The sequence below is a fragment of the Coenobita brevimanus genome, chromosome 62, assembly GCF_032717465.1.
Source record: "Coenobita brevimanus isolate Jiangsu-jjx chromosome 62, ASM3271746v2, whole genome shotgun sequence".
Lineage (NCBI taxonomy): Eukaryota > Metazoa > Arthropoda > Malacostraca > Decapoda > Coenobitidae > Coenobita > Coenobita brevimanus.
This window is the reverse complement of record NC_137015.1, coordinates 5,947,049-5,974,736: the sequence shown is the minus strand read 5'-3', so window position 1 is coordinate 5,974,736 and position 27,688 is coordinate 5,947,049. Positions and strand designations below refer to the sequence as shown.

At 42.0% G+C, this 27,688-nt stretch overlaps 1 protein-coding gene across 1 annotated transcript in view; it reads right to left on the bottom strand.

Moving 5' to 3' along the window:
- The window catches only part of unk (RING finger protein unk), a 101,855-nt gene that overhangs the window by 23,041 nt on the left and 51,126 nt on the right, over positions 1 to 27,688 (bottom strand). The window contains exons 9-10 of the mRNA XM_080275712.1: positions 13,196 to 13,318; positions 4,828 to 4,988 (exon numbers count right to left, since the gene is read on the bottom strand). Of these exons, the coding sequence (XP_080131838.1) occupies positions 4,828 to 4,988; positions 13,196 to 13,318 (284 nt within the window). The remainder of the gene's footprint in view (positions 1 to 4,827; positions 4,989 to 13,195; positions 13,319 to 27,688) is intronic.

Here is a 27,688-nt window from a genome sequence, read left to right as displayed (position 1 = left end):
CCTGAGGCAGTGATGTACTGGTCATTCACCGTTGTCGTCATGTGATAACCCTTCCCTGGGCAAACGGAAGCGAACCTTGTATGCAGATGTCAGCTTACCGTTTGTTGCTTCCTCTGTGCTCGGAGGCAAGCATGGGGAGTGATAAGGCAACACTGTCCTGCTCGCTGGCCTCCAAACCCGCACCTCAGTTCCCACCTTTGTCACCGACTGAGTGGTCACAATTGCAAGCATTTCTGGAGAATGCGGTTGCTTTTGTGGTGGTCCCCTACCTTCTTCAGGTTACGACCCTCCCCTGCTGCATTCTCATGTGTGTGATGATGGCTCCTCCACCACCTGAGAACCAGAAGAGGAAGGTTTTGACTCTGGAGAAGAAGCGTGAGATACTGAGCAAAGTTGACGCAGGCTGGACCACAGGACGCATACTGTGGGAATATGATCTAGCCCATTCAACACCGTTTGACATCAAGAAGTCACGGGACAAGCTTACACAGTACAGATAGGACTTCGACGAATGCACACACAGGGGTGACAGGTCATGGCCCAGGCCCGGCATGCCGTTATCGACTGGTCGACACAGTTCTAGTTTTGCTGGCAACGTGCTGCTGGTGTGCTTGTGCATGGGACTGAGGTGAAGGCTGCAGTCGAGAAGTTTGCATGCCTGCAAAACGTGCACGACTTTAAGGCTTCCGAAGGATATTTTTTTCTCTTCAACCTTTGCCATGGACTTACAGGCCGTAAGGCACATGGAGAGACCTTGGACGTGGCAGCGGAGGAGGTAGACCTGTTTCACCAGAAAATGCAGCACTTGATCAAGGACGAGGGCCCTGCCCTTAGTCAGGTCTATAATGCTGACGAAACTGGCCTATTCTTCCGCTCATTGCCCACCAACACCCTGGCAGAGGCGAATCAGAAGACTGTGCCTGGTTGCAAGTTATCCAAACAACGTGTCACTGTTCTGTGCTGTGCTAATGCTAACGGGATGCACTGCCTCAAACCCGTTAGAGCTGGACATGCAAAGCAACCACGTTGTCTCCGAGGGCTGTTGGATAGCCTGCCTGTTGTGTGGTACCATTCTGTGAAGGCCTGGTTCACCACCATGATCTTCTGAGACTGGTTCCACAGACACTTCGCCAAGGAGGTTATCCGTTATCAAATGAAGGTCCTTGGTACTGCTCACAACAAGGTGAAGGCACTCCTGCTCCTGGACAATGCCCCTGCGCTTCTGTCTGATAAGGATCTGGTTGCTGATGACAGGCACATTAGGTATATATTTTTGCCACCTAATAAGATTGTTCTGATTCAAACAATGGTCCAGAGTGTTATCAAGGCTGCCAAAAGACTGTACTGGCGAAGATTCCTTAACGAGGTGATGGTGGTGCTGGAGGATGAGGACAGGGCTGAGGACACGTGGGGAGCAAACCTTCCAGAATTATCGGCATTATGACCTGGAAGTCTGCAGTGTTCAACTGGGTGAACACGTGGAAGGAAGTCTCCGTGAAAACCCTTGAAAGCGGTTGGCCTCATCTCCTCCACGGAATAGAAGCCGAGCACAACTCTGAGAGGTTTGACGTGGATGATTTCCATCACCCTCTTCACACAGGAGGAGAGCAGGTGGACAGCAATGACGGCAGCGATCCTGGTTTTCAGACGATGTCTGATGAAGAGATCGCTGCTGCTGGTTCTGTGGGCACAAGTGATGACAATGACACCAACGAGGACGAGCATGAGGACCCTGACTTGCAGCCCCCTTCAACTCCATCACTCCCTCGTCTCAGTGTGCTACGTGCGAGTCTTGATGAGGTGCTGAAGTATGTCGAGCGCCTGCACTGTGACAGGGAGTTGGTGCCACTCAGCCTGGCAATGGAGCTATGGGCTGTCAGGGACACTGTCATCCTCCGGCAGAATCATCGGTCCTATCGTCAGACAGGAATGACTCCTTCAAGCCTGCCACCATCACAAGTGCCTGCCCATTCTCACCACCACCACCACCACCACCACCACCACCACCACCACCACCACCTCGTTTCCCACCTTCACCATCGGACCCAAGCACATCGACAGCTGTTGAGTCTCTGCTGGATGTAAGTTTGCGACTGTCTTCAGAGTCTCCTGAGGCAGGTAGGCCACTGCGTTGTACGTCACCACTCATCACTCAGCTCCAGCAGGAAGAGGAAGAGGAGGAGGAGGAGGAGTTCTCTGACCTTTGCTAAATGTGGAGGTTAGCCACTAGACCACATAAGACAACTGTACACCTGCTGGAGGTGTGTGGGTTATGAAGCCTGTCTGCCATGCACTGAGTGGAAAGTAACCCAATCGAATATTTGTTGTCAGGAAACTTTATTTATTTATTTTTTTCAGAGTTTTCTTGGTGTTTAAATTTATTTTGGATATTCCCATGTGTGTTTTGATGTCAAAATATGGCAGACTGACCTGATATCAATGACAAAATTAGGAGGGGTACTGTACATACAGCAGTGTATAGGTAGGGTGTGTTTTGGTATTTATTTTTTTATTTATTTATTTATTTTTTTTTTATATTCCCATGTGTGTTTTAATGTCAAAATATGGCAAACTGACCTCAAAGCAGTGCTGAAATCAGGAGGGGTACTGCACATGCAATATTGTATAGATAAGGTGTTTTTTGTTTTTTAATGTTTTTCTTTCCTCTGCATAGTTTTCTTGGTGTTTTAAATTATTTTGGATTTTCCTATGTGTGTTCTGATGTCTAAATATTGCAGAATGACTGGGAAACAGTGCCAAAATTAGGAGGGGTACTGTACATACAGTACAATAGTGTAAAGATAGGGTGTCTCTTGGTTTTCATAGTTTTTTTTTTTTTTTTTTTGCAAGGTTTTCTTGTGTTAAAAATTATTTTCATTATTCCTATGTGTGTTTTTAAGTCTAAATATGCCTGAATAACTGGAAAACACTGCCAAAGTAAGCAGAGGTACTATACAAATAGGTTAGGTATACGTAGGAGAGATGTTGTTCATTATACAGACATTGGCACTACCCGGACGTGCCTTTGGCTCTATTACGTCAGATAATTGAGTGACTACTGTATACAGAAAAAAAAAGAAAAAGAAAAAAAACACAAACTACTGTACAGTATACAGGCTAACATATGAAACTAAATTAATATAGTACAGTAAAACCTCGATATAACAGACTTCAGTAGAACGGAATTTGCTTTACATGAAATCAAGGAGCTACTGGACAAAATTCTTATATATCAGAAAAAGTCCGATAAAGCCAGAAGCAGTTCAGACCCGGGCTGAGGTCAATTATGAATAGAAGTGGAAATGAATTGGAACTGATTACAAAAACCGTGACTTTGTTTCCTGTAAGCCAAGAAACCATTTACAACGCTGGGTGGTAACCATATAACCAAACCATACGTGCTCCCTACGTGTCAAGTGGGTTGGTGAAGGGTTAGTGCCCCTCCCTGTAAAACAAATAACTCAGAGTCAAATGGCCACCCCGTACGGGATTGTGGCATCTGGCAATGGAATTGAATTGGAATGGAGAAAAATATAAAAATAAAATTAATTGAATTGGAATTGATCAGATGCAATCCTCAGTAACCTGGACTCATTCTTATTTTGTTTATTAATTATCATCATCATCATCATCGTCCAATCCTACACTGCCCCATGAGAAGCGTAGGAGCCCAGGGCTAGGCAGCTGGTCCCGACATTTAAGATGAGAGTGACCTGACTCACTCATCCCTCAGTGGCAATACATGAGCAATCAACCTAAATCACCCCTTGGATATAAACCTTCACCGGTTCAATCCAATTGGAGCGCAATAATTACTCGCTAAACCACCAGGCGCCAAAATTTGGTTACAGTATATGGTTACCATCCAGCGTAGTAAATGGTTTCCTGGTGTACAGGAAACCATTTGGCTTGTCACTCAGTGTAGAGTCACCCACAGGCAGAAGGAAGAGGAAAGAATGAAGGAAAGAAAGACAGAAGAGGGAGTGTAAAATCACCCGTAGGCAGAAGGACAAGGAAAGAATGAAGGAAAGAAAGACAGAAGAGGATGGAAGGAAAGAAGGATGATGGAGAGAAAAGGGCAGACAACTGACAGCAGCACTACATCGACTGAGTGGATGGTGAGTGCCCCCACCTACCACTAATACAAAGAATTAAACAATTTGAACCTTTAGCTGGTAAAGAATGTAACTGGTTTGTGTGGTTGAGCATTTCTGATAATAAATAAAGATGTTATTTTGAAACCTCATTAGTCCATTACAGTGAGGTTTAAAATTGATTTTGAATTGAAAACATTTTAACTTAATGAAATATCGACCATAATGAACTGAACTGAATTGGAACTGAAGATTTCTTTTTTTTACGAATGAACTGAATTGGAACTGATTAATTCAAATTTTATTCTGAATTAGAATTTAAATGGACTGACCCCGGCCCTGGTCCGGACTGCCTGACCACAAGCTATGTTCACCACAATATGGTAAATAAAAGACATGTTTATCAGTATACAGTACAGTATTACTATTTATATTGTACCATTTGATTACTGTAGTGAATGTATAATACACTAAAGTACTGCCATTGTAGTGAAAACAGTTTAAAAACCGTTGGTGCAATCCGGCCTAATGTCTGATACATCAGAAAAAGTCCAGGTTAGCAGGGGAAAGTCCGGATGTCACTTTTATCGGAATTTCGCTTTTTTGGAATGGCTTGGGCCCCAATTAGTCCGTTACAGTGAGGTTTTACTGTGCTGTACAAACAGCACACCTACTAAGTAACAAAAACCAAGAGTAATGAAGCCAACAGAAAATTATTCTACAAGATTGGTACCTGGTCTAACGAGTTTTCCCTATGTAGTGCCGATTGTAGAAACGAGTGTGGGAAGGCCGGGGAAGAAGTGGAGGGGGAGGCGTTGGTCAAGAGTCCTCCTGCTGACCTGTCCTGAAAGCTTGACCCTGGGATGTTCACAGGAGCACTCGACCCAAGCAAACCTGGATGAGAGGGGGATACGAATGAATAAGAGGAGGGGGACAGTATGAACAGTGACAAATATGAATGGGAAAGTGGAGGGCGTGGGATGAAGAGAATATACCATACAACAGAGATGACAGTTCGTGACGTAAAAACAAAGATGGAAATGAATAGGTACTGGGGGGTATATGGAGAAAACAACAGTTAGGGAAAAGAAGAGGTATCATCATCATACGGACCTCCTTTCACACTCTCGGGCACGGTGAGGAGTAGCAATGTCCAGACAACCCAGTTTGCCCAGTTCAATGGGCCGTGCTTCCATTCGCTCATCATTCAAGCCCACAAAGTCCTGGCTCCATCAGACAGGCAAAATAAAATTTCACCATGTTCTGTAGCTACTCATATACTTATCTGACAGAGTCAAATAGACTGCTGTCACATTAAAAACGAGCACCAAATCCCTGGTTATGCACTTCTCACAAAATTCATCCATACAGCTTGGTCTCTTGTCAGTCCCTTAGCCTCACCAACTTCCATACCTCTCTTCCTCACACACTCATGCCCCATATCCCTCCATCTGCTTCTTGGCCTACCTCGCCTCCTCCCTCTTTCAAATTTGCTCAGATATGAAGAGAGGATCGCTCAGATATACCTTTTTCACCACTCTATTGTTATCCATCTCTCCACATGACCAAACCATCTAAGTACACTCTCTTTGATTCTGGTGTCCACAGACTTCCTCACACCACATCTTTCAGGAATCATATTATTTTGTATCCTATCCACTCTCTGTACTCCACATACAATCCTAAGCAGTTCCATCTCCACTTCTCTTACTCTTGACTTTCCATTTTCATTCCACACCATAGTCTCACATCCATATGTTAAAGTTGGCACTAACACTCCTTCATGTAAGCTTCACACAGCTGCAACACTCAAGCCTCTATTTTTTATCAAGGCCTTCATAGCACCAGCTACTCTTCTTCCTTGTGTCACTCTACTTTTCACTACTTTTGCACATTTTCCTCTCTTTTCTACCACTGTACCTAGGCATTTGAACTTTCTCATCAATTCCAGTCTCTCTCCATTCACTGTAACATCAAACTGGGAGTCACCTTCTCCTTCAATAACCATCACTTTACTCTTTCTACATTTACTCTCAAGGTACGACGCTTACTGACATCTACAAAACTCTACACTAGTTTACCAAGCTCTTGTCCAGTATTTGCAAGTAGCACTGCATCATCAGCATACAACATTTTTCAGATATTCCATCCATAACCATTCATTACCAACACCATTCCTCTCTCCATTACTCGTGTTTTTACTTCTCTCATCACCCCATCCATATATATATATATATATATATATACTGAACAACTATGGGGACAACCTTGTTGCACACCCACAATGATCATGAACCAATCACTTACATGCCCATTTACCCTTCCGCATGCCTCACTACCATCATAAAAACTCTTGACAGCGCCTGGCAGTTTACCATCTATACCGTACATGCGCAAAACCTTTCACAAACCTTCCTTGTCTACTTTGTCATATGCTTTTTCCAGAACCATAAATGCCATAAACACCTTATAGTCCTCCTCACATGTCTTCTTCACTATCTGTCTTATTGCAAATACTTGATCCACACATCCTCTGCCACTTCTAAAGCCACCCTGTTCATCACTCACTGGGACTTCTGATATCTCTCTTACTTTCTCTATAATTCTATCCTACTCAACAGACTTATGCCACGAAAATTCTTGCACTCACTTCGCCCACCTTTTTTTCTGTACAGGGGTACAATCACTCCTTTTTTCCACTCTACTGGGCCAGTTTCACTCATCCAGGCCTTCTTACCTATCTTCAACAAGCAGTTCATTCCGCTCTCTCCGTTACACTTAATCACCTCTGCATATACCTCATCAATCCCAGCTGCTTTTCCATTTTTCAGGCATTTCACAGCATTCTTCACCTCTGCAAGTGTCACGTTTCCTGGCACTGGATTCCTTCTCTGTACACCCTCAAAACCAACCATGTTAACAGTCGCTTTGCTCTCTCCAATTTCCATTCATTAGACTTTCAAATATTCTCTCCATCTGGTCCTTACTTCATCTCCATGAGTTAATAATCTACCACTTACATCCTTCACACTTTCAAATTTCTTTCCACTGTCACTTCTACAATTCCCTACCTCTTTCCATTATAACTTCCTATTTCCGAGTAATTTGCATTCATTTTGCTTCCTAGAACATCATTTATCTCCTACTTTTTCCTCTTCACTAGTCTCTCTATGTGCTTCTTAATCACTCTAGCCACTTCTTCCTCTTTTCCTCCACTGCTCTCTTAACCTCTTCATCCCACTAGGCGGTAACCTTCTTTGTTGTTACTCTTGTCGCACCACACACCACATTAGCATTCCTATCTAAGCAATCCCTACATACATTCCTCAAGCTGTCCAGATCCATTTCATTCCAATTCACTGATTCTAACTCCTCCCCTACTTTGGCCTCATATTTATCTGCCATTTCTTTGATCCTCAGCTCCTCGACTTTCAGTCTCTCTCCTTGACTGCTACTCTCTCTCTCTTGATCCACTTCACTCCTCTCAGCTTGATCTTGCATACCACAGTATATGATCTGACAAACCTCCACATCTTCCTCTCACTGCCCCTGTATCAGCAACACTACCCAGCATCGACTTCTCTACGAGCACATATCAATGAGGCTCCTTTCAACATGATCTCCATTCCCTGTATGTGTGTACTCATGAAATTCACTGGTGGGAGTGGTGAGAAAGCAAAATGAGGGATATAAAGGAGGTAAAAAAGAATTGCTGTGAACTAGTTAAGAAAATTAGTAGAGGGAGAGTTATAAATTGAGGAGAGGAAGGAGCAGGGCAAAGGAAATATACAGCATACAGTGGGATTATGAGGTCCAATCAAGAAGAGGGAATGAGTTGAGGGAATTGGTAGAGGTGTGGTGGTACTGGTGGTGGATACAGGAGTAGGAGAAATCTGTGGATGGTCAGAAATAAAAAATGCAAACTGATTACTGGTCTGAGTAGAGATAACAGTGAGATGTAAGTGTGGAAAAAAAAAGAATGTCAGAACTGAAAAGAATACCTAAGTGAAGTGTAAAAAAAAAGAAAAGCGAGGTACACGATAAAGCAGAAAAGTAGTTACGTTATGGAAAGTGAGTGTTGAAGTATTCTGGGAAAAGATTAAGTGTAAGAAATGACAAAATGCTATGGGAAATATAAGGTCAATAAATGAACACAGACAAGTATAAATTATGGCAAGCCTGTTGGGGGGGGGGGGAATCAGTGAAGTGGGAGGTAAGTTAAAGGCAGGGAAGGAATAGTATTCGTCATGAAATATTTAACCCCCACCGCGCTGATCACCTCATATAAGGCGATTATGCAGGCCACAAGGGCCGAGTTGACCGCCTCATATGAGGCGATGGGTCCCTGCAACGTAATTTCAAGCACGAGGAAGTGTCAGTGGTTTCCATGGGAATGTTGAGTCTCCCTCTATGCCATCAGAGCAGTTGCCAAGCCCTGACACTCCAGAGCTGCCACATACTGCATATTTAGTAATTCAGTTCTCATTTGTTGCCCAGCCCTGGTGGACTCACGTCCACCTACCTCCCATAGTGCTGGTGACTTATCATCACCTTCGCACCAACCCAAGTGGTGTAAATTACAAAAAGACATGGGTGATGAAGAGTACGAGATCACTTGACCTAAAAAAAAAAAAAAAAAAAGGGGGGGGGGGGGACGACTCAGGGATGGTAACCGGGTTAATAAGAATTGGCGCGGTGGGGGTTAAGTACTGTACTATACAGTACTCAGTATCAAGTAAATACACATATATAAAACTAACACACACACACAACTAAGAACCAATACAATGACAGAAATTTGTTGAAGACACAGCAAAACTTCATGATATCAAAACATAACATTAGTGTCTTCAAGCCCACACACACACACACACACACACACACACACACACACACAGGATGTCGTCAGTGGTGGAGCTCCATGCTGATTGTGGGAAAATAATGCAAAATCAGTGGTGAAAAGGAAGCATGCTTATTGTGAATATGCGAACTGAATGCATGAGTGGTGATCCTGTCTCATTTGAGTGAAAATAAGCCAGAGGCATCAGTCAAATAAGAGCAAAACACATTGACGGTTTTAAATTTTGTACTATTATGCCATGGTGGAGAGAAGCAGTCCATTGTTTACATCTGATGATAGTGAGTTCGCAGGGTTCTCCAATGAAGACCAAACCAACAGAAGTATCAAACTGAACCAAACAAGAGTAACATGCACGGAGAAAATGGCTGAGAAGAATGCCCAGGAATTAAAACACGTATGGGCAATAATTAGCGAATTACAAGAACGAATCTCAGAACAGAAGAGGGAGATCAAGGAGTTGAGAAATAAGTCGATCAAACTGCATATCCTAGGGTTAAAAGCGAGTAATGAATCAGCCACAAGTGAGATAAAACAGTTTAAATGGGAAAATAAGAGGCTGGAGGAGACAAGGGACAAAATGAAATATAAACTTGACGAGCATGAACTTAAAAACTAAGATGCATGAGGAACATATCAAGGAAATCCAAGAACACCACAAGGGGTGGAAGAAAACTCAACAGGAAGATCAAATAAGTCTTAAGGAGATTTTAGAACAACAGAGAAAGGAAAACCAGAAAAAGGTGGAGAAGGAAATGGTGAGGGTACTAAAATGTAACGAATCACTTGTCAGAGATGCAGCAGACAAGAAAAAATGCATGATTCTCTCAGATTTGAAAGAAAAACCGAAGTCAGTGAGGTCAGAAAAAGAAAAGAAAACACTGAGAAGGGTACAGGAAATAGTGTCAATAGTTATGGATGGAAATGACAAAGCCCAAAGGGAGACTGAAGAAGCGTTTACGCTGGGAAAATATGTGGAAGGAGGGGCAAGGGCATTTAAAGTAAAATTTCAATCCCAGGTCACAGTAAATGAAATAATAAACAAGACTTGGAAACTAGCAGATAAGGAAGGATTTCAAAATATCTGGATAAGGAGAGATGTAAATGAGGAAGAGAGTTCTAAAATAAAGGAACTTGTTAGGGAAGCTAGTGAAAAAAATAACCAGAGAACAGAGGAAGAGAAAGACACAGTTCTATTGGAAAGTTATGGATCAGAAATTGAGGAAGTGGTACCGAAGGAGAAAGGGAGAGAGGAGAGAATAAAAAACAATGCAAAATGACTGAAAGCGGCATATGTTAATGCAGATGGTATAATCTTAGCAAGGCTAGAAACAGACAATTCCTTGAGGGTAAATGAGCCAGTCGTTATGTACTTTGTAGAGACCAAGGTTAGAGAGAATACTGAAATCCAAACCGGAGATGGGAAATACAAACTATGGAGAAGAGATAGAAAAGAAAAAACTGGAGGAGGAGTGATGATAGTACTGAAGAACAGCCTAAATGTGGATAGTGTGGAACTGGGAGAAGGTATGGCTGAAGTGATAAACATGGTAATAGAAACCAGAGGGAAAGACATGAGAGTCATCGCAGTAGCATATGTCCCCCCAAGACAAGGGCATGGAATGGGTAGGAATATCAGATGTTGTCAAGACATAGTCAGATACCTACAGAAAGTGACTGAGAAAAGCAACAACATAATCCTGATGAATGACATTAATTGTAAGAAGGTAAACTGGGAGGAGTGGGACTCAAGAAGTAGTGAAGATTCATGGGACAGTATACTTTTACATATAGCAATGGACAATATAATGACTCAGTGGGTCAAAGAAGAGACAAGATTTTGAGGTGATGATACACCAGGAAGCCTAGATTTGCTTCTAACCAAAGAACCTGATGCAACTGAATCTCTGAAATATTTGTGTCCTATAGGAAAAAGTGATCATGTAGTGACTGAGTTCCAACTGACATAAGGAAATGGGGAGACAAGAGATGAGCTATACAGGCATGGAAGATACAACTTTGGGAAAGCAAACTTTACAGGACTGAGAAATGTTTTTGAAGAAGTGGACTGGCGAGAATTCAGGGAAACAAGAGATACAAAAGAAGTGGGATATCTTTCTAGAATTCTATAATACAGGTGTGGAAAACTATGTGCCAAAGGTTAGTGTGAAAAAGAACTGGAGAAATGACTGGTTCAACAAAAGGCATATGACTGCAAAAAAGGAAAGTTATAAAGCATGGAACATATGGAGAAAGTGAGGTAAAGAAAGAACAAAGGACAAATATAAAAGAACAAGAAATGAATATACAAGAATACACAGAAAGGATGAAATAATGAATATACAAGAATACGTACAGAGGACGAAAGAAACTTCAAAAAATGTATAGTTGGCAAATGTTAGGATGAACCTAAATTTTTTACAAGTTTGTTAATGGCAAATCGAAAAAAAAGGAAGGAATCAGTAAACTGAAACTAGAAGGAAATGTCTATAAAGATGTGGTTATGCAAGCTGAAATAATGAACAAATGCTTCCAATCAGTCTTCACTAAAGAAAGTGATTCTGTGGAGGAGAAGGGAGTGTCTGGAAATGCAGTGTTAAAAGATGTAAAAGCTGAAGTGCAAGAAGTATACAAATTACTGGAAACTCAAGACGCGAGGAAGGCCCTAGGATCAGACGCGATCTCTAACTGGATGCTAAAGGAATGCAGAAAACGACTAGCAGATAAGATTCATGGCTGTGTGTTCTCTACAAGAAGGGAAAGTACTTCGGGAATGGAATAGGGCCAATGTAGTACCAATTTATGAGGGAGGGAACAAGGATGAACCCCTGAATTACAGACCAGTGTCCCTGACCAGCTTGGCTGCAAAATTGTGTGACAGAATCCTGAACGGTAGACAGACAAAATATCTGGAGAAGGGCATTTTCGCAGAAAGTTAGTTTGGATTCAGAAGTGGAAGGTTGTGTGTTTCCAACTTGTTGAGCTTCTACTCAAGGGCGACAGATGTGCTACAGGAGGGAGATAGTTGGGTGGATTGTGTGTATTTTGATTTGGAGGAAGTCTTTGACAAGGTACCCCACAAGTGACAACCATAATATGGAAATTGGAACACATAGGAGGCCTGAAGTGAAACCTCTTACAGTTGATGAGAGATTTCTTGAGAGACAGACCCATGAAGACAGTAATAAAAGACAGGATGTCTGGATGGAGGGAAGTAACAAGTGGAGTCCCATAGGGCTCGGTGTTAACGTCTGTAATGTTCCTGATTTACGTAAACAATATGGCAGATGGAATGAACAGTTATGCAAGTCTATTTGCTGATGATGCAAAGATCATGAGGAGAGTAGAAGCTGAAGAAGACTGTAAAATGTTGCAGGAGGACCTGGATATGATTCATGATTGGAGCCGGATGTGGGAAATGAAATTCAACGCAAAAGAAATGTAAAATATTGGAAATGGGTAAAAGTACCAAAAGACCATCACTGAATTGCTTGATGGGTAATAAACTAATCACAAAAGCGAGAGAAGAAAAGGAATGGAGAATGCTGGTCCAGGATAATCTGTCACCTGAAAAACATTAACAAAATACAGAGACATATAATCTCTTGACTATCGTATGAGTAGCATTTCAAAACATGGATGAGGAATGATGAAAAAATCGATAGTGGTTATGATCCGCCCCAGGTTGGAACATCCGGCAGTAGTGTGGTCCCCATATAAAAAGAAAGATATAAACAAGATCGAGAGACTACAAAGAACTGCAACCAAGATGGTCCCTAGCCTGGCAGATCTGTCATACAGTGAAAGGATGGAAAAGCTAGATCTGCCTTCCCCAGGGGAAAGGAAACAGAGCAGCAACATGATAGCAGATTGCAGTGTTCAGGGCCATGATGGGAGTAGAAAAAACTGAGAGAGAAGATCTGTTTGTATGGGATGGGAGAGTAACAAGAAGATACAGAATGAAACTGAAAAAGCCAAGTTGCTTCAAAAACATCAAGAAATATAGTTTTCCATGTAGATGCATAGACCTGTGGAATAGCCTGGACAAAGAGATTCTCCAGTCTAAAAACTTGAACAAGTTCGAAGCAAAATTTGATATCGAGAAACAAAGACGGGGCCTCACAAGCGTTGCTCATTTCCTGTATATCACAACTAGGTAAATACAAATATACAAACACACACACACACACACACACACACACACACACACACACACACACACACACACACACTTTTCCCTTACCTGAGCTAGCTAAACCCGTTGATATAGAATTACTTATAGAATTATTTTCAGCTTCTAGTTCTCTATCTAAAGATGCGGCTATGTTCAGTGGCTCGTCTAAGTTCAAGTCCTCTAGAGCGCTTCCTGTTGAGAGAGAGTAGTGCATTCAAATTACGGCAAACTTTGGGCTGTGGGTAGTACTCTAAGTGGCTTTGGAGATTTTGTAACACATTTTTCTTAATGATTTATTTTGTGCATTACACATCAAAATTCTACTGTACTGTATGTTACTAAGCAAACTACATCATACTTAAACACACCAAATTACTAACAGGTGGTGGGAAGGTCTCTCATGCCACTCAGAATACAACCCTCTTTAACTGTGTTCAGGAGGCATTCTGGTACCTCGTCCTTGGCAATATACCAAGTATACCACAGCTTCATTTTCTCTAGTAAGTTACTTATGTCTTTTTGATACCTACATGAGGATCCTGTCATCCTGAGACTGCATGTCACAATCCACTCACACGATATAGTGCTGCTTTCAGGTGGTTGCCCTTTCCTCTCTTCCTTCCTTCCTCTTCTGTCTTTCTTTCTTCTTCCTTCTGCCTATGGGTGACTCGTTCACTGGGTGATAAGCCAAATGGTTTCCTGTACACCAGGAAACCATTTACTACACTGGGTGGTAACCATATAACCAAATTATGACATCTGGTGGTTTAGTGGGTAATTAAGGCACTCCAATCAGATTAAGCCTGTGTAGGTTTATATCCATGGGGTAGTTGGGGTTTACTGCTCACATAATACCACTCAGGGATGAGTGAGGCCGGTCACTATCATCTTAAATGTCAGGACCAACTTGGCTAGCCCCGGCCTCCTACACTCCTCATGGGACAACATAGGATTGGATGATGGAAGGACGGATACCTACACATATGGCACTGGTGGGGACGCTCACCACCCACTCATTCGAAGCAGTGCCGCTCTCGCATGCTTGCCCTTTCCTCTCTTCCTTCCTTCTTTTCATCCTTCCTCTTCAGTCTTTCTTCCCTTCATTCTTTCCTCTTCCTTCTGCCTATGAGTGACTCTACACTGAGTGACAAGCCAAATGGTTTCCTATACACTAGGAAACCATTTACAATGCTGGAGGGTAACCATATAATCAAGTTATGGCATCTGGTGGTTTTGTGGGCAATTAAAGCATTCCAATTGGATTGAGGCAGTGCAGGTTAATATCCAAGGGGTGGTTAAGGTTTATTGCTCACATAATGCCATTCAGGCATGAGTGGGGCTGGTCACTCTCATCTCAATGTCAGGACCAACTTGCCTAGTCCCAGTTTCCTACACTCCTCAGGGGGCAATACTGGATTAGATGATGAATGAATGAGAGAATTATACAAACAGACCACACCAAAAGTTCATGTGTTCCCTGATGCAACAATTGTACACAATACTAAACAATACCTTAATAAAATGGATACTTACAAATAACTAGTGACTTCAGAGGTCTTCCTTTCATCTTCAGGCACTTTTTGAGATGTTTTGGGACAGAATCTGCTAAGTTCCTTAAATGCTGTGGGTAAATATTCCTCAATACCTGTTCCACTGTTCCAATCAGTTGCGGGAAGGAGTGTGCATCATGTTGCCTTAGCTTCCTTTTAGTGACTGCCTATAAATTTTCAACTGGGTTCAAAGTCGGGGAATTTCCTGATCAGTCTTCACTGTATGGTACGTAAACTGACAATCTCGCAATCACTGTTTCACATCATGGGCTGTGTGGCACGGTGCACCGTCCTGCATAAAAATGTCAGGCTGACAAGCCTCAAAACACTCTTGGCATGTGGTCACACTAGTTTGCATGCTCCCCGACACAACAAGTGTAAAACCAAAGTAAAACATCCCTATACATTAATAAACTTGGTGTTGAAAAATAACTCGCAGTTTCGAGGCTTTCTTTTAATTTTCAGGCACACTTTGAGACGTTTTCCTACAGAATCTGGCTTACGCCCTTTTCTCTGGTGAAAGATATAATGTTCCGTAATGCATCACTCAGTATCTGGTGAGAAGGCAGTGGCTGGGGACCACATAAGATGTGACTGCCACACCCAAATTTATGCAATTATTGATCAATTGGACATGGTTCATTAAGTTGCTTATTTTTTCAATTAAAAGGATAAATGCTGCTCCCTTACAAATGTGATGGCCACAGGATGCCTAACTATTAAGCTGGACCGTGTCGTGGCCTAATAAACTGACAGACTACATGCTATGTCTCCTTCAAAGTGGGATAGCAGCGATATTGTACATCAGGCAGTTTTAATGCACAGAGCTGCTACTGTAACTGCCTCAGGGGACGTCTAACCCATGCATTTCAGCAGGAGAAATAAAAGAAAATAACCCACTACAGCTGGCTGATGTCTCCAAGAGGACAGTACAGCGTATCCTGCATGACAGGCTAGGCTATCGTAGCTGCTGTCCCCGCTCCAAGCCTCATCTCCTCAGGAAGTAAAAATGCGATTGCTTTTTGCTGAAAATAGTGAGTGGGATGAAACCATGTGGCAGCGAGTCCTACGGAGTAATGGAGCAATTTTTTCTGTGGCTGGGAACAGAGGTGGGAATATGTATCGTCGCAGTGGCAGTGACCCACTCAACCCTCACTACATCAAGAAAACAGAAAAATTCCCTGACAGTGTTAAGGTTTCGGGTGCTTCTGGGTACCATGGTCAGGGGAATTTTGTTGTGCTGCCAAAAGCTGAGACCCTCAATAAAAACACCTACCTGGTACTCTTGTGTGACCACCTGCCAGAGTGTTTTGAGATTTGCCAGACTTACATTTTTATGCAAGATGAAGTACCATGCCACACAGCCTGTGATGTGAGGGAGTGGTTGCAAGATTGTCAGGTTGAGTACAGGTCGTCCTTGTTATAACAATGTGTTTGGGGAAATCCATCATTCAGCCAGGGTATCATCAATCGGGGACATTACAACACTGAGTGAGGAGTGTGTGCAGCAGCACAAAATACTGATATGTGATATAGTGCTTAAGAGGCGGGTGATGAAAAAGAGGACCTATGCACCTAGGAGGATTATACAGAAGCTGAAAAACCAAACAGTAAGAGATGCCTTCTACTGCGAGATGAGGAGAGTGGTAGCTGAACAAGGAGACGAGGATGGAAGTGTTAATGAAAAGTACAGAGCCCTCAAGACCAACCTCTTGAGAGTTACTGATTCAGTAAGTGGATGGACAAGAGGCCCACCATGACATAAAGTGACGTGGTGGTGGGATGATGGTGTAGAAGCTGCAGTTATGAAGAAAAGAATGCTTTTCTGGGAATGGAAGAAGGGTGGTAACAAAGAATACTTAGCTGCCAAGTGTAGGGCTAGAAAAGAGGTTTACAAGGTGAAGTCTGAGTCACAGAGACTTTTACTTAATAACCTAAATTGAGTGGAAGGGAAGAATATGATTTTTAAAGTGGCAAATCAGATGAAGAGAGAGAATAGAGATATCATTGGTGAGCGGTGTGAGAAGAATGATGAAGGAATTGTTGTGGTAAACAGTGGGGATATTAAAGATGCATGGAGAGAGCATTACGGCCAGCTGTTGAATGAGGAGCTTAACCGGGACAGGGAAGGTTTTGAGCCAGCAGATCCAGTGTTCGACTCTTGATCTTTGATTGATGCTGCTACTGTGAGTGGGGCAACAGGCAGGATGCAGGTGGGGAAGGCAGCAGGTGCAACTGGGTTGACTGCTGAAATGTTGAAAGCCTCAAGAGATATAGGAGTGAGGTTAGTCACTGACCTGAAAAATGTTATATACAGTATGAGTGTGTTGTCCCAGATGACTGGCTGAAAAGTGTAATTGTAAATGTGTACAAGGGGAAGGGTGATGCCCTGGAAAAAGAAAATTACAGAGGCATAAAGCTTTTAGACCAGATAATGAAGGTAATGAAGAGAGTTCTCAAAGGTATGATTACAGAAAGAGTGAATACTGATGAGATGCAGTTTGGGTTTATGCCAGGCAATGGGACCACTGATGCCATATTCAATATCCGACAGCATCAGGAAAAATATGTAGGAAAGAAAAGGGAACTATTTTGTTTTTGCTGATCTGGAGAAGGCCTTTGACAGAGTTCCTAGAGAGGTGGTGAGGAGAGCAATGAGAAAGCTTGGGATTGAGGAGTGGCTGGTTTGGGTTGTTACGGCCATGTATGTGGGTGCTCATACCCAGGTAAAGATAAGTGGGGATTTGAGTGATGAGTTTTCCATGAATGTTGGTGTGCATCAGGGGTCAGTCTTGGGCCCCTTGTCATCTATCATGGTACTCGAAGCCCTCTCATGTGACTTCAGAAATGGACTCCCGTGGGTGATGTTGTATGCTGGTGATTTGGTGTTGGTTGCAGAGAATGAAAGGGAGGCTGAGGAAAGATTTAGGAAGTGGAGAGATGGCTTGGGGCACAAGGTCTTTGGATAAATGCTGATGAAACAAAAGTAATAGTATCTAGGGCTGGGGATGGTGCTGTCAAAGAAGAGGGAGAGTAGCCATATGCGATTTGTCACAAGAGCATGGGAAGTAATTCCATCTTGTGCAGCGTTTGTGATAAGTGGGTGCATAAGAGATGTAGTGGTATTAGAGGTAGACTGTGAGATAATGCTGATTTCATGTGTGCAGTGTATCGGGAAGAGCATGTGGATATTAACAGATGTGAAAGGATTAAACTTGCTGGTAAGTCTCTTGAGCATGTAGATGAGTTTTGTTATTTGGGAAACATGTTATGTGCTGGAGGTGGGGCAGGAGCTAGCTCTATGCCTAGAGTGAAGAGTGGTTGGAAGAAGTTCACTGAGCTGTTGCCTCTCCTGACATTGAGAGGGCTCTCCCACCATGCTATGGGATCTTTGTATGCAATGTGTTTGGAGTGTAATGCTGTATGATAGTGAGACCTGGTCAGTAAAGGAAGAGGATATTTTGCAGGCTCAAATGTACAGAAATGGCAAAGCCAGGTTTATGATGGAAGAATTGAGAGGCAGGATGGGACTGGAGTATACTGGTGTCATGATGTGGAGAGGTAGATTGAGATGGTTTGGGCATGTGGAGAGGATGGGGGATGACAAATGGGTGCAGAAATAGAGAAGTGTTAATGTTGGAGGGTAGGGTAGTGAAAGCTAGACTGAAAAAGACCTGAGATGAGGTCACTGAGTGTGACCTCAGGGTTAACCCATGATGTCTGGGTGTCATATATATATGATGGCCCGGGAAAGTTTGGGTGGCATATACAGTATACATGATTTAGCATTTCATGGCATTGTCTGAATATTCTGCGGGTTATTTCCATCACATGCAGCCACTGGCAACCCTCCTTAACGCATCTCAGTAACGCTCCTGTTATCTGTACACCTCCATAATGGATAGACCTAAACAAAAAGTTTTCCGTGTTTGGATCCTCCACTGAGCGCCCGCAGCTGCCGACTTCAACACAATGAAGTCCAAAGACCAGAAAAGAAAAGGCCTTAGTGGTAGTGCAATAGGGAGAGAACTCAAGGTGACATTATCACCAACTGTGAGTAGGGAAAGTGACTCTTCCTCTGAGGAAAGCGACTGCCACGATGAGTGTTGATATTTATGCGTAGGATGAGGAGGGTGGGTCACATGAGTCCTCCACTGTGTGCCCATTGTTTCCCTTTGTATGTTCATATGCTATTTCCAATGACGGAAATGGTTCAAAGGATATTGCCATCCTGGAGAGGGGGATATTGGCACAGATGAGATGGAAGAGGAGATAGGGAGTGGAGAAAGGGAGGAGGCGGAGGAGGAAGCACCATAGGGCAAGCCTCGCACCAGCGCTCTTTGTATATTTATGTGAATAATGGAAGCAGAAAGTTTGTTTCATGATGAAATCAGTGCTTTATTTTTCACTGAAAGTTTTTGTGTGTGTACATATTTGTTATGATAAAAAAAAGTACAAATCACAGGAAAAAAATTCTGTTATAGTGGAAAATATAGTGGATTATGGATAGTACGTGGATAACTGTTTTGTACACAATATTATTATCTAGGTTTTATGTAGCAGTGGAGGTGATGGTGGTAGTAATGGTAGAAGTAGTAGTAGCAGTGGCAGGGTAGTAGTAGTTGTAGTAGTAGCAGTGGCAGGGTAGTAGTAGTTGTAGTAGTAGCAGTAGTAGTTGTAATTGTAGTAATACCCAGACTTCTACTGGCACAGCGGTGCTAGAATAGACGTGTTTTCTGTTCTGGGTAAACTTGGCAAGTGCACTCTGCCATGTACTAAGAAGCTTATAGTATACGTATCTTTTAATTTGTTTATATGTTACACTGATCAAGACATGATAACTTAATTTTTTGCGGCTGGAGGGAAGCAGCCCCCACATTGGCAATGACATCAGTATTCATACTGCAGACAATGCTCCAGTCCATCACACAAGACTTTACTAGTAACTGCGACAACAGTTGTCATGATATTTACCAAAATGGCCACTGCAGATCCAAACTACCATTTTCAGATATGTTGTGAAGGAATACTTTTCGTGGTGTAAATGGGTGGTACCTGTTAGGCATGTAAATTGCAGCGAATTCAACTTGAAGCAATTTACAGCTACATACAATCCTGAGCGGTGCTCATACCACATGAGATGGAAAGTGTTTAATGTATGGCGTACAGTATTCACTGTATGAGTTTATATTGGTATTATGCTCATGAATGTTTAATATTTGACCTCTTCATTATTAGTTTTCTGAAAGGACAGTTTCAGTGAGTGACTCTGAACTTGATAGTAATGTACCTTCAGGAGGGTGTGATGAAATTCCAAATCGGCACTTGTAATTGGTAAGTGTTATAGATTTTATCACTATATAGGTTCATACAAACCTAATTATCTGAAATTCGGTCAAATTTTTGTGTTTAATTTAAAAAATCCAGATTCAGAGCAGAAACACGCTAAAGTTAGTGGAAGTATCTCCTTTAGCCCATCAATGTCCTGGCATACTTCTACATTGTATAAAAATAAATTTAACATGCAAATACATTTATCTGCACTGTAAAAAAAGTATTTGTGCAAAACAGAAGTCTGTCAAGGCATGTTGGTGATCTAAAGTAGAAATACTCGTAAACCTTAGCATTTTTTCACTCTGAATCCTAATTTTCAATTAATAATTAAATTAAGCACAGTTTTTGACTGAATTTCAGATAACTAGGTGTGTTATGAACCTACATGGTGAAGAAAATAACATTTTCACAACAGCAAAGACTGCATTCCAGCAATGGGAACTTCCAATAAGCAATCAGCCACCACTGCCTTCGTTTATTCTCATTGATTGGTACACAAAGGAATAATCTCCCTAGTGTGCAATTATTCCTCTTGTCATTGGGCATTCCTGGAGGTCAGAAATAAACACAGTGTATGCAGGCTAAATCTAAACAAAGTCGACTATGCTGCCTCAGTGTGAGAAGTGACGTCACATCCAATCAGAGACCATTTCTAAGTCATGTGATTTTTCTGCTACTTTATTATTTTTCATGTATCTGCACAATTTTTTTTGGAAAAATTGGCTGAGAAAGTAATATTCTGTGTATTTTTACATACACAAGTATCTTGCTTAAAAAAAAATTTTGACCAGAAACTCATCTGCTGAGTGACAAATACAAGCCAAACATACAGTACATCTGTGTGTGTGTGTGTGTGTGTGTGTGTGTGTGTGTGTGTGTGTGTGTGTGTGTGTGTGGCGTAAGGCACTGGTGGAGGCATGGTGGCTCGGTGGTGAGGCAAGAAATCATATGTTGGTGAGCTGAGCCAGCCTGCCTCAAGGTCAATGCTAACACCACACTTCTGAAAAACTGACACGGAAATGGTGTTTGTGGTTGACTGCAGTCTTCTGGATGTGTTATTATTGTGGAGGGTTAATATAAGCCTTAGCTGAGCCACTGCACCTCAGCCAAGCATATGGATGTGGGCAAAATATACACCAAAAGTTGCCTCAATTCCCCACTCTCTCTCTCTGACTAAACACACTTCATGGACAATATGAGGCAATCAGCGTGAAGTCGAAGGATTGATGAGTATTATGACACTTAGTTTTTAATTATTGGTTAAGTATTAGCTGAGATATTAAGGTAAAAAAAAATAAATAAAAATAAAAATAATAATAATTCTCTGAAATGCCCGGCTAGGAGAAGGGTCAGTGGAACTATATGCCGGATGCCATGAGTTAAGGTACTAAATAAGGAAGCTGCCAGAGATCGAGCAGCATGGAAAGCCGTCGTTAGGTGACCAAGGCTGACGCATGCAAGCATGTTGGTGCCTTCAAAAACAAAATTGAAAATGTATAGGGATGCATCTGAGAGCCTTGAGATCCCCCCCAACCAAGTCCAAAACCCATCCAAATGAGTCCAAAAACAAGTTTCTAGTTCACCTAAACCCACAAATAGCTTTAAAACAAGCTAAATTAAGCCTAAAAGCAGTTTACAACTCACCTAAACCAAAAAATATCTGAAAATCATAAAAAAATTAGTCTGGAAAAAAAATCACACTTAGTAAACTGTACCCCAAAATGACTAAAACACATTAATCTAAGTCTAAAAACAGTTTATAAATCAATCTAAACACAAAATTTAAGTCTAAAGTACCATCAAATTCAGTTACAAAAGAAATCATTGGAAAACTGGGGACTGGCCATCAATAGGGAGGGAAGGATGTTAATTTTTATTACATTGCTATGGCGGGGTATCACAGAGCGGGGTATGCCTGTACACTTAAGACTGGCCACAAAATTCCCCAAACTTGAACCCAACTGAAAATGTATGGGGAATCATTAAAACGGAGCTAAGACAACATGACACAAACTCCACCCCGCAACTGACTGAAACAGTGGAATGGGTGTGGAGGAATATTTACCCCCTGCATCTAAGGAACCAAACAGATTCTATCCTCAAATATCTCAAAAAGTGCCTGAAGATGAAAGGAAGACCTCTGATGTACTAATTATTTGTAAGTACCCATTTTATTAAGTAATTGTTTAGTAATGTTCACAACTGCTGCATCATGGGGCGCATGAACTTTAGACGCAGTCTGTACATCCACTGCATAAATAACAAACAAAAAGATACGAAATGGTAAGAGAGAGGTGTTGGGAAGCCTCCTAACCAAACAAGAATACAAATCTTAGAGTGCACTGTAATACAATACCGTGACTAAACACAATGGTCTGTTATAAGTTAAACAAACTTTTACCCATAACTCATCAGGAGCAAAAAAGTACTGTATTCACTCCAAAACACATCAGTTCAGAACACACTGAACACACAGAAAGCAGATACAATACATTTATTGGCTAAGATGTCCAATGGCAAGGAAATATTCCTAATGATAAGTTATAAATAATATCCTTACGGCAAAATTGTTACCTTCAACATCCCTACATTCTTCTATGATTGCTAATGCTAGAAAATTTTACTTGGCAAAGGAAACCTCCTCCTGTCCTTTAGTCTGAGGTTATAGTGTTTTATTATATTTTTATTGTCTCCTAGCCAATTTATTCAGCTGAGGATAGGCTTTATGATCTGGAGGAATATGAGAGTTTTTAATTATCTCTTCAATACCATGGGGGTCTGCAAAGTTGAATAAATCATTTGGCCGCAGCAGGTATAAACTACAATAATGCATCATCGGATATTATCCCTTAGAGACAGCTGACGAGCAGGTTATGCAGTTTACTTTAGTCCAGTTACTGTCTGATATTCTACTCACTATAGTAAAACTTCTCGCTGTCCAAAAGTTAACAATCAGCATGTGGTAATTTTAAATAATTTTGTGGACTTAAGTTACCGTTCTCGATCTGAAAGGTTCCCAAACACACACACACACACACACATAAATATAAATATATACATATATATAAATATATATATATATATATATATATATATATATATATATATAGATAGATAGATAGACAGATACCTAGAGAGAGAGAGAGAGAGAGAGAGAGACATATATATATATATATATATATATACACGTATATCTCCATCCATCCATCATCCAATCCTACGTTGCCCCATTAGAAGCATAGGAGCCCGGGGCTAGGCAAGTTGGTCCTGACATTTCATATATACGATATTATATATATATATATACTGTATATACTGTATATGTATATATGGCACCATCCACTCATTCGATGTAGTGTTGCTTTGGGTGTCTGTCCTTTCCTCTCTTCCTTCCTTTCTCTTCTCTCTTTCTTTCCTTCAATCTTTCCTCCTCCTTCTGCTTACAGGTGACAGCCGTCCGCTTACCCCCCCCCCTCACCTTGAGTATTACCGGTATATGTATATGTCATTGTTACTATTCACGTTGCGTGTTTTCATTCAATACCAGATTTATTATTTGTGTAATTGCGTACACCGATGCACGAAACAGAATGTGTGTTTTTTCATTTATTTACGATATATTCACAGAGGTGAATAGACCGTAATGTTTCATGTAAATGTTAGTAATGTTTGTTCATTATAATAATAAATAGTGTATTTGTGTGTTGTCTTTCTCTTACACCATAATCATTATTTTGCATGCTTCAGCATTTTTTTCCCCTTGAAATTCTTACAGCTACTTGATTTGACAGCTCCGAGGGGAGGGAAAGGGGGGGAAGGGGAGAGGGGAGAGGGGATGGTGGAGTGTGTGGGTAACACCACAAAAAGGTTTTGCATACTTTGGCTCAATTTCATTTTTATTTTGACAGCTACACAGCTACGAGGGAAGGGGATAGGGGGAAGGAAGGTGGGGAGGGGGGAAGGAAGGTGGGGAGGGGGGAAGGAAGGTGGGGAAGGGAGAAGTGTTGGGGAGGAAGGGTGTTAGGAGCGAGTGAGGAACACCGACATAATTTTGCACGCTATAGGTTGAGAGAAAAAAAAAAAAAAAAAAAAAAACTGAGCTGGAAAATTCTGAAGGGTGGGGTAAGGGGAGGGGGTGAGGGGAGGAAGAGAGGGGTGGTGGTGATGGTAGTGGGTGAAGAAGGTAATGGGAGGGGAGGAATGAGGATGGGGGTGCATAGAAAACTGTAGTCGCCCCACCTGGAAGGGTAACTTTTTTCAACTTCGATGGGTTATACCTCATGAACCAGTTGGTCTAAAATGCTCTGGTTTCCGGTGTCATGTAGAATATTGACCCCTATGGAAAACTGACCCACGGGTTACTTTTCTATTATAGAATTCTGACCCCCTTTAAGGAAAAGTGACCCACAGCCTAACCTAACAACCTAACCTAAATTTCACATAAGGGGTCTATTTTCTATAGTGTGGGTCAGTTTTCTATAATAGAAAAGTGACCTGGGAGTCAGATTTCTATATGACACCGGCATAAGGTGTGTAAATTCAAGCTCTAAAACTTGGGCATAAAACTTTTTACTTCTGTAAGGGTTGAAAAATCAGCTCCATATACAGGTTTTCAGGGAACTTTTGTTGATCGAATTGCATATCCTAGGGGTTAAATGTCAGGAACAACTTGCCTAGCCCCGGGCTCCTATGCTCCTCATGGGGCAACGTTGGATTGGATGATGGATGGTTGGATGGTATATAAAATTACTGATCAAAAGGATCCCAAACATTCTCGCAATTTATACTGGTGATAATACTGTACGTGGTAAATTAAACAGAGCATAAAGAAACTATTTACTGATAACAATAATGTCTAGTTCTATGTTATTTCTGCAGGCAAAGGACCCCGAAGGCATGGCCATCATATTCCAGAACATTTATTGATAAGCGATTAGTTTGTGCTGGGAGGGGGTTGGTGATAGCCAATACCCTCTTCAGGCATAAAATGATCCACAGGTATACATGGCAAGTGATGAGAAGGGTGGGTGGTGAATTGAATGAAAGGAAGGCAATGATTGATTATGTGTGTGTGGATGAAAGGATGCGAAGATGTGTAATGGTTGCAAGAGCTCAGAGAGGTTGGGGGAGTGGACTTTCTGACCACTACTTGGTGGTGGCCAGAATTAGGATTCAAGTAAGATGAAGGAATAGAAGAAGGGAAAGACGAGAGGAAGGAGTAGTTGCAAGGAGAGTGGAAACGTTACAAGAGGATGAGAAAAAGGCAGAGTATAAGAGAGAAGTGGAGGAACGATTGGGCAAATACAAATTGGAGCAGATGGGAGACGTGGAAGGTGTGTGTAAGATATTTACAGAAGAAATATGTGCAGTATGTGATGTGGTGTGTGGAAGGAAGAGAAGATGGAGTGGGGTGCAAGGAACAGTGTGGTGGACTGAAGAGGTGAGACAGGCTGTGGCACAAAAGAAGAAAGCATACAATGAATGGATGAGAAATAGGGGCGTGGAAGAAGTTGAGAAGCGGAAGAGAGAGTTATATGTAGAAAGAAAGAAAGAGAGGTGAAAAGATTAGTAAGAGAGAGTAAGAAGAGAGTGGATGAGGAATTTGGAAGGAATTTGAGTGTAAAGTGGAGGGACTGTAAGAAAATGTTCTGGAAAGAGGTGAAAAGAGTAAGACAGGGTGGAAGTGAAGTTAGCAGGGAAGTGAAAGATAAAAATGGTAGATTACTAGTGGAGAAGGGAGAAAAAGTGAGCAGATGGAGAGAACACTTTAAGGAATTGTTGAACATAGAGGATGGAAGTAATGCGAGTATAAGTGGCTGGGGAATGGCTGGGAGAAGGAGGGAGGTGAGAAGACAAGAAGAAATCAGTAGGATAAAAGTTGTGGAAGCAATGAAGAAAGTTAAATCGGGGAAAGCCCCAGGAATTGATGGAGTGTGTGGTGAAATGCTGAAGCATGGGGGAGAGATAGTAGTAGAATGGATGTGGAAGATGTGCAGATTGGCCTGGGAGGAAGGTAGAGTCCCGGAGGATTGGAAGTCAGGTATAATTATTCCCTTGTACAAAGGAAAAGGGGAAAAAGAAGTGTGTGGTAATCATAGGGGCATTTGTCTTCTTAGTATAATAGGAAAAGTGTATGGTAGGATACTTATTGACAGAGTTAGAGAAAGAACAGAGAAATTAGTTGGAGAAGAACAGGGAGGCTTTAGGAAGGGAAGAGGTTGTGTAGATCAAAAATTCATTCTTAGATCTTTAGTGGAAAAGTTTCTAGAGAAGGGAAAGAAGTTGTATGCGGCTTTCATGGATTTGGAGAAAGCATATGACAGGGTGGATAGACAAGGATTGTGGAAAGTGTTAAGAATATATGGAGTAGATGGGAAGTTGTTAAATGCTGTGAAGAGTATGTACGATGGTGCGAAGGCTGCAGTGCGTGTGGATGGTGAACTAAGTGAATTTTTCTCTTTGAAAGTTGGGTTGAAACAGGGATGTGTCATGTCTCCATGGTTGTTCAATCTGTACATGGATGGGGTAATAAAAGAGGTACAAGGTAGGGCAGTGGATGTTGAAGTGGCCCTGGTGAGAGAGGAAAGTGTTTGGAAACTCCCTCTGCTGTTGTTTGCAGATGATACTGTGTTGTTGAATGAAGACGAAGGGGAGCTGCAAGGCTTGGTGGGGGAGTTTGGGAGAGTGTGTAAGAAATGGAATCTAAAGGTGAATGTAGGGAAGAGTAAAGTGATGGTCTTTGAGAGAGGTGAAGTCAGTGAATGTACAGTGAGGTTGGATGGTGAGGAATTGGAAAATGTGAGTACGTTTAAGTACTTGGGTAGTGTGATGAGTAAGGATGGAGGTTTGGAGGGTGAAGTGCTTGAAAGGGTACAGCAGGGAAGAATGGTTGCTGGTTCTTTGAAAGCAGTGATAAGAAACAGGGAAGTGGGCATGGAAGTGAAAAAGTTACTACGTGACAGTGTTGTGATACCAACTCTAACGTATGGAAGTGAAGCTTGGACATTGTTGGAAGGACACAAGTCAAGAGTGAGAGCAGTGGAAATGAGTTATTTAAGAGGAGCCTGTGGAGTCACATGGAGAGACAGGCTGACGAATGAGGATATAAAGGAGTGTTGTGGTATGGATGTGGATGTGATAGGAAGCATTATGAGGAACACACTGAGGTGGTTTGGCCATGTGGAGAGGATGGAGGGTGAAAGACTGACGAAGAGAGTGTATGTGAGTGAGGTGGAGGGGGGAAGAGGGAGGGGGAGGCCGAGGATGAGATGGAGGGATGGGGTGGAGAGGTATATGAGAGAGGGGGGTGTGAGTTGGGAGCAGGGCAGTGAAATGGCGGGGGACAGGGCGACTTGGAGGCGATTTGTTTGTGGCCACCCCAAACAGGATTGAGGCGTCTGGCAATAGATAGAGAGATAGATAGATTAGTTTACGCCTATGGTGGCCTTACATGACCGAAAAAAACCTCCAGCCACTCTTCAGGGTTCCGAATGGATGCACTCACAACACAGTGTTCTTCACCCTGTCTGGTAACTCAGCCAACATTCTAGTTTTTAGTACTGTGCTACCGCACTTGACTCACCACAGAAATGTGTACCATCCTATGACCAACATATGACATGAATGGTACACAAAACATGGTCATCAGATACTGCAGTGATGTCTGATTAAAACGGTT